At 41.0% G+C, this 18,916-nt stretch overlaps 1 protein-coding gene across 1 annotated transcript in view; it reads right to left on the reverse strand.

Annotated features, from left to right (window-relative positions):
* Window positions 1–9,033: 9,033 nt before the first annotated feature.
* Window positions 9,034–18,916, reverse strand: part of DIRC2 (disrupted in renal carcinoma 2) — a 46,666-nt gene continuing 36,783 nt past the window's right edge. Inside the window, exons 8-9 of the mRNA XM_009996223.1 lie at window positions 12,405–12,587; window positions 9,034–9,149 (exon numbers count right to left, since the gene is read on the reverse strand). Coding sequence (XP_009994525.1) covers window positions 9,034–9,149; window positions 12,405–12,587 — 299 coding nt within the window. The remainder of the gene's footprint in view (window positions 9,150–12,404; window positions 12,588–18,916) is intronic.

Genomic DNA, 18,916 nt, shown 5'->3' on the forward strand with positions numbered 1-18,916 from the left:
TGGCCATGGGGCAGGTATCTCCTTGCTGACGAGCTGTCCTGTACCACTGTCATGCTTCAAAATAAGTATTTTTGAGATTTTTCAAGGTCAAACCAATCACAGTTAATGCACTAACAATTAGATGGGAGCAAAATGCAATCCTGGTTTTCCATCACTCTGGAGAAACTGTGGTGTCTCCCAGACTGGGGCTGGCATTGAGCATGACAAATATCAACAGGCTGTTGATGTTCAATCCATCTAACCTTCCTGTATTCTTTCATTTTTAAACCTTCCACAGTCATTTCCCTGCTGTCTTGGAAATAATGGAGCCAGCAATGGATTGTTCCCCTCTCAAGCACAGGGTAATGAACAGCCATCAGAAACATTTGATATTTCCATGATGTGAAGCATCAGTGGCCACAGAGAAAACTTTACCCATTTTTGCAGTACTTAATTTACTGTCACAAGCAAGTGATCTGCACAGGGGAGCAGGCACGAAGCTGACACACTTTCATTACCCTGGCAGGAGCTACATGATTGTTTTCTGTCTTCACATTTCTTAGCAACAACATTGTTTTGTTCATGGGTTTCTTCACAGGAGCTTGGCTGAAATTATTTTTGTGTTGTACCCAATTTACATGCTGACTTACCTCAGCCTGTCGGGGAGCAAGAGCCTTGCTGTCTGCCCGAGAGCCTCCTGGCACTTACTGCTGTCTTCTGCTGATCCATTGTTCCTCTGGTGCTGGGAGAGCCAAACCTCGTTGCCTGGACCAGGCAGCCCACCTAGGCGGGCAGCTCCTTCCCTGGCAGTCCCCACCATGCCAGGTGCTGTCACAGCCAAGGAGAGTCTGGAGCTCATAGGTACAGACTTGTGCTCCAAGCATCACTTCTGCATGTCAGCCCAGAGACCCACCCAATCCAGGAGAAAATCATCTCTAGGTACCACTGGAGCAGGCAGGGTAGGACATGCTGTGATGCCATAGCATATACAAAAATCTAGTCTGAAACTCTTTCTCAAAAAGGTTTTTTTTCGCACTTTAGTGGCAGTTAAAGTAATTTCTGGATGAAGCAGTGCTGCTTCAGTATGCCCTTGTGCTGGTCATCTCTCACCACAACCCTTCAGAGCCAACCATTCCTTTGCCCACCAGAGATGATCTTTCAGTACCAAAACTCAACCATGGAATTACATCCATAATCCCAACCCTTGGCTCTGTACTCTGAGGCAGGTTTAGGGGAGCCCTGGGGGGAGGCCCACCTTTGTGCCACCAGCAGAGTCCCTTCACATTGAGACCTGTCTGCAGATATGGAACAGAGCAGAAAGCTCCCAAAAGGAAACTTTGCTGCAGCCTTGGGACCTGCTGCAAAGCCTCATGCTGGGAGTCCTGGATGACCCGGGACTGCCCCACCACCATGGGGTCATGCTCCCATGGTTGTTTGGGTCCCAAAGAGTTAAGATGTTTTCTCTAGCCCTTATCCAAGAAAGACTTCAGTGGGTGACTAGCTGTGCAGGAGAGGGGAGCAGGCTGCTCCAGGCAGCTAGCGTGAAGAGTCCTGACACAGTGCACACTCCAGGATTCCCCCCTGCCTGTTCAAGCCTCAGTTGAAGCAAAAAACCCCAAGGGATGCCAAACACCTACAAGTGGCCGTGACTCTCCCCAGCTTATGCTGGTCCCACAGCAATTAGACATGAGGTATCTGTGAGTAGCTCCCGCACATCGGGGCACACCAAGTGCCTGCCTCCAGCCCAGCTGCTCCCACAGGACCTGTCTGCCCATGTGCAACTCCAGTGTGGTCGGGGAGGAAGCAACCAGTGAGCACCCAGCAAAGATGTGCCAATAGGAAAGAGAGAACAAATGCTATTTGTATGCCAGGGAGATGCCCAATTTCAACACCAGGAAAGATAAAACAGAAACCAGGGTTTAAGTCTCTGACTATTTGAGAAAGGATAAGCATAGAGGGTTCCTCAACATACACAACTACAACAGGCATCAGAGATGGACCAGAGATCTGAGAGGGGGATGGATCTGTTCTCATCCCCCCAAGGGCGGAGATTTCCCTAACACCGCAAAGATAAATACAACGGGGAACTGTATCATTAGAGGAGCCCTAAGCTCCCATATATAGCCTGGAAAGAGACTGTTGCTAAGAATAGTGGGGCCCAGATATTCCACGATACAAGAGTTGACAGATTTCTTCCCAGCACTAATAGGACATGAGGCTATTTTAAACTTACCAGGGTGAGTGGTCAAGGCGTTACTGAAGAGCTGGTCCCAGAAAATAAACATGGGTCAAGAGACCTCAGGTTGAGTCTGTTCCAATTAAATGCAGAATAAACACAAGGAAGGTTATTACAAAGAGTCTCCCTTCTAGAAGCACGAACACAGACATGCTAATGACAGGAACAAGCAAAATGACCCAGCAGGATGATGCCTGCAGCATCCTGAGCCCCGATGGTGAGGCAGCATGTGAAGTCAGAGTGGGGATGGTGTGGTGGGGCTGCAGGGGCTGCCACTGCCAGCAGAGCCTTCTTCCCACTCTGTCCCAGCCTTTGGTCCAGCACTTTGCCAGACCCTCCCCCTAAAACCCCACTGGAAGCAATGGAAATTTTTCCAGTGGCTGGGTTGGGCTTTGGCTGAGGCTTCACTCATTGAGACTAAGCAACCCCATTTTTGTAGCAGTACCTGCAGTGGTTTTCAGCAATATAATAGCAGAAATAAACGATTTCCCTGCATTTATTTTTCTTTTTAATTAATGAACAGTGATGGCAGCACATCTGATTAACCTCTTTAATGTGCAAGAACCAGTACGCCAAGTAACACGCACTTCATGGTCAGATTCCAGTTTTTAAAAGAAATGACACAGTGGATGTGTTACACTGACAAGTATATAGTGGTTTCAACTTTTTTTTTTTCCTTAAAAATAAAAATACATCACATCAGAATATTGCATACAAAAAGTAGAATTTGCCCTAAAATAAAATTCTATCAAATTACTTAAAAAATTACGAAAGTAAAATGCATACAAACTCCAGTAAAACTGAACAGTCTTACAGGTTGAGGAGAGTTTACAAAGATGCTCTCCAGCACATAAAACCCTTTTCTTTCTCCATATGTTCACACAGTTCAAAAAATCCCAAACTGTTAGGTGTGTCACATAATAAAAGCTGTTTTTCCCACCTTATCAAGTACTTGTTTCTAAAATGCACAGAAGATGTTAAACTTAGCAGGGGAAAAAGAGGTTTGAATCTAGTAAATATCACAGCCAGAAAAAAAAACATATCTGGAAAATAATGGACTGTCCTGGGGGGAAGCAGCAGCAGTGGCCACTCACCCCTGGGGATGCCCCGTGGCTCTGCTGGGATTTGTGCTTGGTATTTTCTTAATTTAGTGACATGAAGTGAGCCCAACGAGTCTCTCCAGATGTAGCAAGTGGAGAAATGTCAGGGAACGGTAGCAGGGAGAGGGACTGGGGAAGGAAAAGCTGTTATTGCAGAGACCAAGTCCCACCTGCCTTTGCCATGCCCTGGAAAACCAGCACCTCTATGTCAGGTGCCACATCGACAGCTGTTCCTGCTGCACAAACGGTGTCACAAACATAAAACAAACCTCATCCTTGAGGAAGTAAAAAATGAGACCCTGCTAAAATTGGGCTGTAGAAGATAAGCCTCCTGCACAAATAACCCAACTGCCCACCAGCATTACACCTTCTGCACATCTTGGCTGCAAAGGTTCCCTTCCCTCTGCCCCAACCCCTGCATCCCCAGCCTGGGCATGAGGTTAAGTAGCAGGAGGAGGGTCAGGGCTGCAGGAGAGGGTCCTGGTGGGCATCAATTGCTGCAATTGTGATCCCAAGTGAAAGGCAGGAGCCAGCACATCTGTGCAAATATTTGGTTTTGCTTGACAAAACTTTGGACTGAGTTACATTTCCTCCTCTAGTCATTAGTTTCATCTGTACTAAAACACAAACTGCAAAAATCATAAGGAGACTGACATCCTCTTCTGACTTTACTGGGGCCACCTGCTCTGCAGCAATTCCCTGCTGTTTGAAATGATGGTCCTGGACCATCCTGTGCACCCACAGCTCCCCTGGCAGCAACGATGGCTGCAGGGACACAGAGGAAATCCCTGAAGATGCTTCCCATCTCTTTCACACAGAGCAGAAGCCTGCAGGCTGTCCCTCCATTGGAAGAGAGGCAGTAACCACGACAAGGCTTTTCTCTCCAACACATGCTCCCTTCCTCCTTCCAGCCCCAACATCGGGATGCACATCCCAGCCCCAGGGAAGCTGATAAAGTCCTCGTTCCTGTTGGCAGGGTCACTTTTCCCCTTGTGCAACCACACATCCTCCTAGCACAGCCTCAGCACTGCTCCCCAGGGGTTCAACAACACCGAGAACAACAACACCAAATATCAAATCCACACCAAACACCGAGGTACCTTCTCACACAAGCGTAGCAGTTGTCTCGCCAAATCCAAACTTAGTCTAAAATAAAGCCCCAAAACACTAATGAAACATAAAAATGCATTTGTCACAGATAATTATTAACATTTGCAAGTGGCCCAGTAGAAGAAATGAAGAAGAAAAATGAAAACTCTGCTGTTGTAGCATTATAGGACAGTTATATCCACTTGCAAACTGTGTAATTCCTATTAATATTTCAGTCAGTCCTCACAATTAAATAGCACTTCTCTTTCTTGAAGCAGCCAATATATGCATATCAATCAATCCAGCTTATTTAGATTACAGTACAAGGCTACACAGTCATTTGTTAAGTTTACAGTAGAACAAGCCAGGCATTAACATCCCTGTCATCACAAAACTTCCAATTGTATATGGATTTGATGAGCTCAACGCAGTATTTCAGTGTGGAAATGCCCTCTGGAGATCCCCCCTCCCTTACTCTCTCCCTCAGCCTGGCACTCCCTGGAGTTACCAGTACAAATACTGATGCAGCCTGGGCTTCTCCAACTCACTCCAAGATTAAAGGTGTCCTGCTTCTACTCATTTCAGCTCTGTCAGATGGTTGGGAATAATTCCATGATGCTGGGAACCTGAATCCCTGCCATGCCTGTCAGCTTGGCCCCTATAGCTGCAATGTCTTTCCACAGCTCTACCTTGGAGACCCAGCAATAACACAAACATCCCAGCATTATCAGTCCTAGCTTACTGAAGGAAAAAAAATAACCAAGAAAAGTGGCTTCATCCTGGCTCAAACCAGGACATTGTGGGAGCTAAAATTAGTTTTCGGGCAAATTATACTCTGCTCACAGCAGACTTAGCAGTTCACGTATGTGAACAATCCTTTAGGTCTGCACTTTCTTCCAGCTTGCACCATTTTCTAAACCCCACTATTTTTAAGCATATGAAGTAGGCCAACCCATCCCTCTAAAACTGGCTTGGGAACACAGAAGCTCCTCTCCAGACCTCCTGCACAGACTCCAGCTCAGGGGGGGCAGGTGGCCACATGGGAAGGCAAAGGAATCCAAATTAAATTAATGCAGTGAAGAGACAGAGCTGGAAGTGGAGCCTCGATTTACGAACCCTGACCTTACATGAAAGCAAACACAGCTACACAGCTCACAAGAAGAAAACCTTCTCAGCAGAAACCTGAGGAGCAGCCCATACTTAAAATGAAGAACTATTAAGAGCCATCACTACAGAGCATCCTTCCTAGCATCTTCGATATAAAACACAGCACAGTTATTCATATTTTAGGGGTCTCTGCACTGCTGGGAAAAAAAACCAAACATGTTCCTCAGGGCTGTGAACTTATGGATGTTAAAAAGAAGCAAATATCATAACTTCCCAGGGCACCTTCCTCTGCTTGCAAGTCAAAAGGCCAAGCAACAGCCAAAGCCAGCTACTCTGTGGCAGTGCAAGGTAAACCTTATTTAGATAAAAAAGCCCCATTGTTGCTGACTCAGAAGTTACAGAGAGACTTGGAACTTTTAATTAATAAAGAAAGGTTCATTGTTTGGAGCCTGTTCTGCACTTCTGCTAACTATATCAGCATTGCTTAGAGCTCTCCCTGTGGTCTTAAAATCTAACTTCCAATAAAGTGCAGTTATCCCTACAGCTCAAACCCTCAATAAATCCAAAGGTGGACTTAGTGATAACCCGTATCCAAAAAATATTCCCACAGGTTCAGGTGGGTTACTGGCATGAAATGGACTGTTCCTCCAGAGGAGGATTCTGTGCTGCTGGGCACAGAGGATAAAAATTTTTTCCAAGATCTCAGTGAGCACATTTGCAACCCCTACCTCTGTCCTGACCCACATTTGCTAATCTAATATAATCCTGAAGCCTGAACATGATGTGTATGGAATGCAGCAGTGTCCTGCACAACTTAAAGTAACTTGGGAGCAATCCTTTGGTTTTCACTCATGCAGATTTCCATCAGACTTGCTGCGAACACTGAAGAATGGTGCCCACAGGCCCAAGGCTCCAATAGAGCCACTCTGCTCTGGAGAAGATGTCTGTTCTGGTGCAGGGGCATCAAGGGCTGTAATTAAGACCACACACTTGAATTCTCAAGACAGATGGAGAAACTTCTACCAAAGCATAAAAGTTCAGGAGAGCAATGAGCAATGCACACCCACTCAGAGAAACAATCAACAGGGTTTAAAATAAGATATGTTGACTCCTCTTCCCTGACTCTAGGGAAAGTCTGCATCTGGCAGCACTGACAAAATATTTTGAATTATTCAATGCTTTCTGGAACAGAGGCAGAATAGGTTATAGTCTGAATACTTTCTGAAGTGCTTCTCCATCTTAAAACGGGTCAAGACGGTGAAAATATTAGAAATCTCTCTCACTCAGGACAGTGCCTGAACTGTGCAATTTTAATCTTAATGCAGCAACAGTAAATTGCAGCAGAGCTCTGAAGAGCCATCCAAGCTTGCAATTCTGCCATGACAATGCAACTCCCCTCAGACTCTTGGCAAGCAATCCTTGGTTTCAGAAAACAATAGGTAGCAGCAGCTACTGGATACTGAAACTGTTCCAGGCACTAGAACATAGGAAAAAGAAGTTGGACAGTTAATACCATTCATCTGAAAAATAGTAAGAGGATGATGCCAGCAGTCCTGAACGTGCTGGTTGGATTGATTTGGTTATCCCAGCAGAGGTTTGCTCCATCACCTACAAAGAGCCTGCTTCAAGACAGAAAAGATCATTTAGGAGCTGGTACAGGCAACGAGCTAAGTCAATTTTCTGTCACTGCAGTAAATACATCCACTGCTCTGAAAAAATAAAAGCAGGAAACAGCTTGTTTTATTTTACTGTGCAGATACACTCCTGAGTTGAAGGAATTAGTGGCATGTTCTCTGCAAAAGGAGAGCAGACAGAAGGAAGGGATCCGCGCCTGAACGGCAGCGCTCAGTTCAGGGATTATTCAGCAGTGTTGGTGTCACCCCAGGGTGGCAGAGCAGAGTCCTGCACAGGAGCAAAGGGTGTCTGATCCAGGCTTCCATGGATACAGAACCCCACACACATCCCCTGTGGCACACCTGCTACGGTAGGAAACCACTCACCCCCTGAAAAAAAATCACGTCGCCCACAGCCTATGTATGGGTTCCCATCCATGGCAGCGACTGGCTTAGTTGCAAATCCCACCATCCAGAGACATGATTACTTAAAATAAACCTATGTAAACACATACCCTCGTGTAACTTATATATAAAATGTGTATATATAAGTTTTATTTGTGTATACATAGATATAAATACGCACGCAGACGCACACACGTCCCCTAACACAAAGCACACACACATGGAAATACTGTAACTAATGCTGAACTGAAACCTTAAGTATATAATTAAGAAGTTATTAGCAGATTTAAAATTGAGTTAAAAAACTATTTAAAGTGTCTTTAATATTTATGTTCAAGTAAGGGCCAGAAAGACCACAAATCAGTACTCATAAAAAGAGCTGGCATTATATTTCCCATATGATGCCAAAACTCAGGAGATATTTCTCATTGTCATTTCGCCATCAGGGCAACTCATCAACTAGAAAGATGTCTTTTTAGGAAACAGTGATTTTAAAAACCTGGGTTAACAGTGTTTTTTAGGCACCCTCAATCATAAATTAATCCTAAAAACCACACACAACTTCGAGTATCAGCAGAGAACTAGTAGGACTGGGACATCCATACCCACTGTACTCAGTGGCACAAACAGGTCTTTGCAGTAAAAAAGGCAGTACTGGAGACAGGGGTGAGAAAGTGACACAGTGGTGGCCTTTAAAACAGCAACCTGTACCAAGAGAGACCCTCTAGTAAACTTCTGAGACACCACAGATGCTCTGTATTCAGGAGAGAGAGAACCATGGTGGTATTTCAGAGGTGACTGCAGGTGCAAGTTGGGTTTCAGTGGCAGCTAAAGCTATCATTACCTGTGCTCCAGAGTGATAACAAACATCTCTAACAACACTGCAAGGACTGCTTGGGATATTTAATATGGCTAAAAACCCTGGTACCAGTGTCTTGTATCAGAAATTAAATTATTAGAATGTAAATGTAGTGTACCAGCACCAAATGGTTTTAGCTTAACTGTTCAATGGACATTTATTATATGTGACTACCAATTTAAAAGACAGATCTTTAACAAAAAAGATTTTTTTTTCCTTTTGTCTTTTTTTTTCCTTTTGTTAAGAGTATTCACTCTTTCTATTGTGATAGAAGACTCCAAATATGCCTGGTACCCCAGTGTGTATAACTGTGAGTCGGGACACACACACACACACAGCTGTACACCCCACTGCTACATCAACAGCCTTTTAAATAGTGCTCTGGCACTGGGACCTGTACCTCAGATCTATTCTTTGTGCATTTCAGCATCATTAGCACCGCTCAAGTTCCACGTTTATCACAAATCAAGGGGGTCTTGAACGTAAAGAACAGCCTGTCCCTCACCCGCTCTAAGAAAGCCACCAAAAAAAAAAAGTCCTGGAATTTCTTTGTTTTTTCACTGTCCAGCTGTGCAAATCCAGGCAGATGTGCAGACTGCAGAGCTGACTTCCAGTCTCTTCCAACCCCTCGTGAGCCTGGTGGTGTCACACAGAGACGACAACGTCGAGATAGAGTCTGTCGTAGGACTCGCGGAAGCAGAGGATGAGGAGCAGGCTGAGCAGGCAGGAGCCTGGCAGGCACCAATTGAACCAGGAAAACTCTGTAAAGCAGAAAACAGACACAACCTCAGGGTCACTGAACACATTCTGTGTTTAAAGCAACCAAAACACCGACTGAGGGTGGGTTGGAAGGAACTGCTGTGTTCTGAGCAAAATCCTGATAGCTCTTGATCAACAGCTGGTTAACGTGCTGTACGAGATGTCTCCATGGACACCCTACATATAAATAAAGCTTTCTTTATATATATCCACACACATATATATAAAATGTGTGTGTGCATCTATATATTTACATATACATACACACCAATGCCTCCAGCTAATGTTAATCCTCCTTATTCAACCTGCCAATGAAGAAAATATCGGGGTGGGGGAAGGGGGGAAGGAATCTATCATTGCTAATGGAGAATAAACCACTTCTGAAGACTCTAACTCATTAGTTCTTTGATTTCTATGGATTGAAAACTAAAACAAATTAAAAGCATAAGAAGTAGGATTTGATTTTCAATCAAACCTGCTGCAAGGTTTGAGGAGGGAAAACCAATTGCTCAGAAGAAACCTGGGAGTAGTACAATCAATTATGTTTAAAAGTAGTTGTACAAACAGCTCCTCTGAAGCCTCTTTTTAGCTGTCAGCCATAATGTACTGCTCTTAAAAGCCTGCCTGTGTTCCACATCTGATACTTCACTACTAATTAGAAGCTTTATTCAGTGTTATTTTTTTAAAAGTGCACCACACTTTCCTTTTTTGTAAATCTGTCAGTTTACTGAAGAAACAGCAATTTTACTGGAGTTGGTGTTTCACTTTTTTAAAGCTTCCTTTATTGTTATTATTATTTAGTTATTTTTACAGAATCTAAGCTCTCCCTCAAAGTCTGAGCTAATAAAAATCAAGACTTCAGTGCTTTTACTTTCAAAAATCTATAATTTATATTACACAATGCAAAGTTTAAGTCAGAAAGCCTAGAAGAACAACCTTCCAAAAACCTTCAACAACACCTTCTCTCATCCACCAAAACCTTTACAGATTTGTTTTAGCAGTAAACCTATTAAAACCTTAGGAAAATTTTCCTAGGCTTGGAGAAGACCATGTTATGTGATGCCAGAAGTCAACAGGTAAATGCTTTCTTATTATTATTCCTTATGAAACAATATCTTGCTTAATTGGATTAAATAGACTTTAATCCAAATATCCTAAAATACCAAATTTAACTTGTGAATCCTTCATGTCTTTTGCAATCCAGACTTTGTGGTAGCACTGGCAATGCACAGTAACACATTGATCATCTGAAGCTAAAGGTCAATTTGCTTTTGTTTTTCCCTTGGAAGTCCCTGTAGAAAAGGCAAAGGAAAACAAATCCAGAGGCTGTGGCTCTGGGTGTTGGGGCACAGCACTAGCTCAGCTGGGCTCAGGTTTACATCTCCACTGTGCCAGTTGGTTCAGAATCTTCAATGCACTGGGAAGTTTTCAGGGCTTGGCTTTGTCACAGCTTTTGCAACACCAGAGGGTGAGGAGAAAAAGAGAGAAACCAGAAATAAAACTACTGGAAGATTACTTGGCCAAAAAACAAGACCAAGGGAACAAGATGAATTTGACTGAGTTCTGATTTCTCTGTAAGCTTCTCAAATGCCATTAGAAGATGGATTTGAATCAAATGAAAGACAGATGTTTAAGATCATTATCTAGCTTCTAAAGGATTTTTAAATCAAAGAAGCCAATAGCACCCACTGGCATTGATCCCCCCCAGTGACTACATGCACTCTTGTACTTTTGGTCATTTGTGAAACTGCATCTTGCAGAACGAGTTGTCATAAGCACCAGTTACTTCTTCATTTATTTTTCCTTGGAAGAAATAGGGAGAATATTCCAAGTGTTTGAATATACTAACTTCAGGTTTGTTCTTACTGGCATTTACTGATACTTGCTCAGGCAGGAAACACTAGAGACAAAAAATGGCTCCAAACACCCTATTTATGAGAGAATGAGCTCTCCTTATCAGAATTCTTCAGTCAGAAGTGAGACACTATCCCCAGCCACAATTATTAAGTAAATCCAAACACTGGATTGTTACTCTGAAAAATGCTGAAAAAATTCTTCAAATATTCTGCATAATCTTTTCAGCTCAGGCATAAATGCTGGGAATACCAAGAGTTCATACCAATTAATATTAATTATAAAGCATTCTTTAAAATGTGAAGATTGAGTATCACGCTACTTGAGGCTAGCAGGGACAGAATTCAGATTTTACAATAGTTCAATGTCAGTATCAACAAAAACACCCCATAATTTCTCTCAGCCTGTGTTCACAGACCACAATTTGGAACAGGGCTGTCAACCTGCTTGTGATTCCCTGGCAGAAAAACACACAAAACACACTGAAAATTTGTCCCTAGCTGTAACCTTCACAATTTCAAGCACAATTCATTCTGAAATTTGTCAGTCTCCTCTGGGTTATAAAACACAACATTTTCAGAAGTACATTAATTCCTGGTAATATATAAAACCTCACAATTTCTAGTGCTGTCAAAGCCACAGTAAAATATTGCTTTACAAATCCTGCATTGTGAAGCAAAGAACAACAAAATACAAATAAAAAATCTGCATCTTTGAAAACCATTAATAAAAAACACTTCCCTTTAAAAGCAAGATGGTTCTTACTTCACAGCTTAGAGTAATAATATATAATTTAGACTACTAAATAGCAAGTTGGAAGTTACAATTATGAGTTATGAAGAAGCAAATAATACTTGAGAGATGAGAAGTTGATGAAAACATCAAGCAACCCACTGGTGTGCCTGCCTAGGCCACTGGATTATCTAGAGGAATGAATTCCATCTCTGGGCAGTGGTCAGGAGCTGCTCTTCAGCCTGCAATGGTGCATCCAGCCACTCAGTGGATCTGAGCACAAACGGGGCATTTCTGCTTTGCCCCTCCTGGGCAAGACAGTTACAGCCCAAAGCACGAGGCTGGATTAGCTTTACTGTGCCTTTGAACACCCTTGGATACAAACCTTATTAATGATCACATTACCCAGACATTGATAAAAATATGACCACAGTGTGTTTCTGGCTACAGCAAATTCTAAGTGGAACATGACCACATACATCTTGCACTAAAGCATTTCATTTTTATTAGCACGCACACAGAAAAGAACAATTAAAGTTCTGCTTTGCTGCTAGAGAGAGGGATTCAGACTTGTGATTATGAGCAGAAATTGTACGTGCAAATCCTGATGCTACTGACAAGGGTATGTATTTATGGAGAAATACATTTTCAAAGCAGCTTGTATTTCTTACCTGTGTGGTAAAACGTGAGGAAAAACAAAAGCACTCCCATAAACACGTTACTCAAAAAGGTGACAACTCCGCAGGTAATTCCTTCTGGAACGGGGTAGACTGTCTCCACGAAGAGCTCAAAGAATATTGGTACACTGCTGTTGAGGAATATCCCCAACAAAATGCAGGATGTGTATAGTGTAGCTACAACAGAAACAGAAATAGTTATTAATTTCACGCCGGTATTTTTTCCTCCTATTCTGAGCTGCCAAGAATACTAATACTTAAGTAATCGAAAAATGCATAAACTTATTTTTATCCTCAGTGTATCATAAAGCTTTTCACATCCCACTGGTTTTAGGCAGAATGTATGCATAGAATTGGAAAATAAAAATAAAGAAATATTGAATTTATTTATTTTTTAACAGAACCCAGGAGACACATCCAGGGATTTGGAATTCACTTGTAAGTAAAACAAACATAACAAAATTATGAATGCAGAACAGGACCAAGGGTTTGATTTACCTCTGAAATTAACAGAAACTATTGTCCTACAGACAATTAGGACAGGGAGCAATTCATGCACTACATGGGAAATGGACATGGATTAACCTTTTGACTTAGCTCTAAAGGTAAAAACTAACTTTGCTTCCATTTTACAAGTAAATACTAATGATCTACCAGATATCAGAACATTAGTATTCAGCACAGCCTGAGCTGCAACATACAGAATCCCTTTTGGCTTCAAAAGGAAATGAAGGGCACCCAGTGCCTGGCAGGAACAGGACATATTTGATAATGAAGATTATTCACTGCTGTACAACAAATTATTTCTCTTGGATAAATCAACAGAAGATATTTCTTCAGTAGCCTCAAAAGTTTTGTTCTATGAATCTGTCATATACTTTACAGTGCTTAACATCTTAATAGAGATGCTTTATATGCCCATATTATCTATTAATTAACCTACTATACTTCTGAAAAAAAACCCCCAAAACTTCAAAATAATGTAATGCCTGCTTAGAAATTTAAGTCTGCTAAGTACTGTCTTGGAAAAGGGAAGATTTTCTGGCCTGCAGACTCAACAATCTGAAGTTATTGATCAAGCAGGAAGTATAAGAAAATTATTAGAAGGCTTGGCAGGGGGGGGAAAAAAAGTCTGCAATCATTTCTGAAGTTTCCACCAACATGACAAGAAAACATAAAGGAAAAAATTTTGAGATACAAAAGTGTTACCAAGTCATAGGGACATTATTTATTAAAAGCATCTTTTCACTGAAGAATGGTAAAAAAATCCTTAGAGAACTTTTTTTTCATATAGATTTATATGTTTAAATAAAAGAGGAACTGTATTTTCAGTTTAATTTACATTGTTCTGTCTTAGAAGGGGAGAGCTCTGCTCCATCCTCTGTTAAGTATTGCTCAAGCTTTCAGTTGAGAAACTGTTAGGAAGCAGGAAACTTCCAGCTTAAAAAAATAAATAAATAAACCCTGCTGTTTCTTAAAATATGGAGAATCATGGAAAAGAGATAAAGGCATTAAGAAGCAGAAAAGGCTATCTATCAGATCCTCTGTTTGATGTGGTTTGCTTCTGAGGCACAAAGACATATTTCTTTCTCCACAGAGGATTTGCCTGGACAGAAAAATGAGGACAGAAGTCTCAGCCAGAAAGATGATATGGATGGCACAACTTCAGGAGAGACAACTGACTCCCACTTTTTTTTTTTTTTTTTTTAATATGCCAGAATGTTCTAAGTTGTTAGGGAAAAAAAAGAAAAGAACAAACAAACCATGGTAACTTTGCCAACTCTGAAATTCTCTTATTCTAAACTGCAGAATAAAAGAAATTGATGTAAGGTATATTCAAGATTTGCCAAGGAGGAAGGGAAAAAACCAAAAACAAGAGTATTAGGATGCTCTTCCTAATGGGCTTTTCTAGCTAAAACCGAATAACTGATTTGTCAGTTACAAGATCCACACATTTTTTCTGCTGCTAGTCCTCACCAGTATTTAAAATTTCACAAAGCTCACTTTGAACTCCAGTTAAACACCACTGCATTTTGCTCTTTAACTGCTATCAGGTGTAGCCAGCAAATCCAAACACATTCAGCTATTCGAAATTTTTGCGTTGGCTTGAGAAACCAACACGTAAATAAAATAGAAGAAACTCTGAAGACAAATGAACACGTGCCCCTCATGAAGGGGTTGAAGATATCTATACATAACTACTTGTAATTTTCAAGAGTCTCCCCAAGGAAAAGAAGATGGCAGCCAGCTGTAATTCTGTACCAGAAACTAACAGCAGAAATAGTTGTGAAGCTGCTGAATGCCACAATGATCATCATCAAAATTGGAGCTGTGCACAGAGAGTGTCAGAGGGAATACCTCTGCAGGAAGAAGGAAACCTCTTCCATCAACAGCAACAGCCAGGAAAGGGGAATCACATGCTTCTGAACAGAGAGACTCTCTAGACATATAATTTCCAGAAACTTTAGGTGAAGGCAAAAAATAAATCTAAGATTAGCAGCCACTGAAAAGATCAAGACCTCAAATTTTAGTGGACACAGTAGGTACAAGAGTTTCCATAAAACAAACAGAAGCTTTCAAAATAGGTTTGATAATTTCAGATATGCTAGTTCATCATTGCTCATCACCTACTAAAATGCATTAACAGGACTAGACTGTAAGCAAGTAAGCACAATGACTCTATTTTAGAAGCGATACCCTGACACTTCTTTGTAATGACCTTGTCCCACTGGCACACACCTGACACTTCCACAGCACCATGAGCAAAGAAGCTTTAGGGTTTTCCCCAAAGTATGACCTGCCTCCCACGTGCACACCAAAAACTGCCAGCTGAATTAGCAATGACCACACCTCAGCTGAGATCTCAGGTAATACACATCAAACAAGGTCTACATGTATGTACACATATATTTGGAATTAATTTGCAGGAATGTCAAGTCAAAAGGACGTGCAGAACACAGCATCTGGTAGATGCTAGTATAAGTTCTAATGGAAATGACAGTTTTTAACTGGTAAACCACAAAAGGCAGCTCTAAAAGTGGAGGAGATGTACACATCTGAAACTCTCCCTAAATGGGTACATACTGTAGAGACGGGAAAATATTTTTCATTTCATGTTTCCATAAATGATCCATGGTCTTCCTGAGTGCAACACAAAGAAGCTCATTCCATTAACTTAGCAATTAAGTCACAAATCCTATCGGTCAACTAGACAGAAAGTCAAAGATAAGCAGTTTCAGAAAAGCAACTTGTAGGCAGAAGTCAAGTAAGAGCTCAGAAGTGGTTTTTGCCTTCTATTTCACACATTAAATGTTACACCTCATGTTCCAGCTCATGGGCAACAAGCTGCTGTAGCAGGGACACCACCACCTACTAATGGAGACCATTTGCTTCCCATTGCAGTGACCTTGCATTGAACAGACACAAAGCATTACCACAATTTTATACTGTAGAACAGCTGCTGAAATTACAGCAATTGTTTTTTCAATGAAGACAATATTGATGACAGTTATCAGAAATTAATATAAGAATATGAAAGTGCTGACCAAAAAAAAAAGAAAAAAGAAAAAAAAGGCAAGAAAAGAAAAAGAGATTATTTACAAAGAAGCTAACATTATGTCCAAGGATGCTTGGATAAGCATAAACTGGGGAAGTGTGTCATGCTGTTAGTATAAAAAGAGAGCACTTTTTCTTCAGAAAAGGAATAAACTGCCTATGAAGCTATCCCCAAAGTTATGTAGCTGAGACAGTGGCAGCTGCAGACATCAAGAAATATTGGAACTAGGCAGGGTTCCTTTCAACAACTTGGACCATTGTCACATTTTAAAGATGTTTGTGTGAATTCAGCAGTTATTTCACAGGTTGGGACTGCAAAAAGAGCAGGGAAGGCAAAACACCCACCCAAAGCACAGTTGCTGCAAAAAAATGGCCTGGAGCTGCCACTGCAGGAGGCTCAGGCTGGGCTTCATGTTCCTGCTTGGTGTGTGACACAACCCACGCTATTCCCTCAGTGCTCATTCTCCTCCTGGCCTGGAAGGAGGTAAGGAATGAAATGTGCCTTGACAATAGCACTAGTCAGATGAAGCAAGGTACTGACTGGGGACTAATGGTGATGAAGTGGCTCAGCTTAAAAAGTAGAAAAACCGTTCAGAAGGAAGGTTCCTTCCATCTTATCCCCTGCAGGTTTTCAGCAACGGGATGGCAAATACACAGCTGTATTCCAGAAGACCCTCTTTTCTTCCAGCCACAAGCCGTGGCAAAAGCTTTATACCAGTTTAAAAAAAAAAATTAAAAAAAAAAAATCTGAAGAAAAAGTAGGAATTCTAACAGGCAGGTGATTTCAATGACAGCGTGCACTTGGTGTCCCTAGATGAGCCTGCAACACAGCACCAGGAGTCTCTAGTATCTCTGATATCCAAACAAGTTCCCAGAACTTCCAAGGACATTCTGCAGTATGTTTTGCAATTTAGTCTTATTACATCATCACTAAATTTATAACTGCAGAGGCCAATCCAAAACAAAATGAAATCAATGGAGGAATTTCCGCTGATCTAAAAGGCTCTTAGCAGCCTATTGGAATGTACATCTTGGCTGATTTTTAACAAAGAATATGAAGTATCACCAGTTTTTTTTAAAAGAAAACTATTTTGCAGATAAATTTACAGAAGAAATGCAGATACCCCAGAGCAGTATAACAAGTGCAAGCAGGTGGTACAGTATCTTCTTCCAAAGTCCTTTGCCAGAAACTGCTGAACTCTGTACATTCTGTAACAGTTCTCTTCTCAGACAATCTGAGCCAAGACTCACCCAAATTCCATATGGATAAACAGGAAAGTAAACACAACTGAACATGTTCTCTTGGGGGCAGGATACAATTTAACATGAAACCTACAGAGATGCAGGGCATTTTTTTATTGACCATTAAAACAGCATCCCAAATGTTAAAATGGAAGCATAATTCCTCACATGGATATATGATGTTCAATTTAGTATCTCCACAAGTGCTTTGAACAATTCAAAGTTAGTTCCTTTCAAACTCTCTGAAGTCTGTTAAAGTAGAATGAAATTTCCAAATAATTTAATTCTTGCTACTGGCCATGGTAAGAACAGTCATGGAAGAAGTCGCCCTTAATTTTTCCATGAGAAATGTGACTCCCTCAAGGTAAGACAGTATTTTTTACTGTAATTCTCTTCTAGGAACAAAAAAACACAATAGAAGAAGGATGTCCCAGTAGTGCATGTTTATAACATCAATATGTTGCACTGCCTAGATTTCCATTCCAGCATGAGCTGATCAAATTCTTATCTCATCATACAGTTATGAAAGTAACAAAAAATCTGATCAAATTGGATTTGCTCTATAAAGTTCCCAAAAGAGAAGCAAGTGGAACTGACTTTGAGAGCAGAGCATTTGCTTTGGAAAACTAAAATTGAAGAAATTACTGAGTGATGCTAAAAAAAAATAAAAACTAAAGAAGGGGCTGAAAAACATACAGTATTTGAGGCTTTTTATTGATTGATATTTAAAGTGGCCAGATTTCTAGGTTTTCATTTTTGAAATGCTCATCCCAAATTTCTAGCACTACACACTATTTAAGACTGGGTTTTTACACTTTTTTTTTTTTTTAAATAAACCTCTTAAATTTATTCTGTGGATTTACAGAAACCTTCAGGAAGGCAAAAGAGATTATCCCCAACCTATGAGTGGGAAAACTACAACAGGAGTGGGGGTAATTATTTGCCCACAGCCAGAAGCACGTTAATGCTGAAGATAAAATGAGAATCTCAGTTTCCATGTTTCCAGGCCACTGTTTTATCTTTTGGGTCTCCCTGCCTTATACTTATCAAGCATGTCTCGTTTATAGTAAAGAAATTAAATTCAAAGAATGAAGCTATCAGTATTAAATAATTAACATCTCTCTTTTCCAATACTGTGCTTTGTAGATGAGGACAGGGAGACAGATGTGTTTATAATGTTCAATCTATTGAACCTGAAAATAACGTGTAGACTGCTTAACCTAAATATAGTCATCAACTCATGGAGTTGCCACGATACTCCGAGTATCTGCCATGCAGCACTAGAAATGATTTTGTAAAGCAAAATTCTGCTGAATGTGCTCATGAATATTAGAATATTCTTGATATGCTGTGCTGAAAACAATCAATCTGAGCTGCAAGCAACCAGTGTTGCATACCAATTTTTGGAAAATGCTAGTGTTTGTATCCCGAGATACCACCAGCAATACAAAGTGGCAAGATACTGAAACTGGCATTACAATGCCTTACACAATTATTTTGGGTCAGAGGATCCCATTGTACATAAATTCACATAATGAAGTTCAGTACAAAGCAGACTAACAATGGGCTTGGCACAGAGAAACAGATCAGCAGCTGCACTGGAAATTCAGCGGAGAAAACTATTTGAATACTCAATGTGTACACAAAATTGTCTTTGAAACTCACTGAAAAAAAAATGCAAATAATATACATTAAAATTAAAATTTCGT

This window comes from Chaetura pelagica, unplaced genomic scaffold (assembly GCF_000747805.2).
Source record: "Chaetura pelagica isolate M959 unplaced genomic scaffold, ChaPel_1.0 scaffold3, whole genome shotgun sequence".
Taxonomy (NCBI): domain Eukaryota; kingdom Metazoa; phylum Chordata; class Aves; order Apodiformes; family Apodidae; genus Chaetura; species Chaetura pelagica.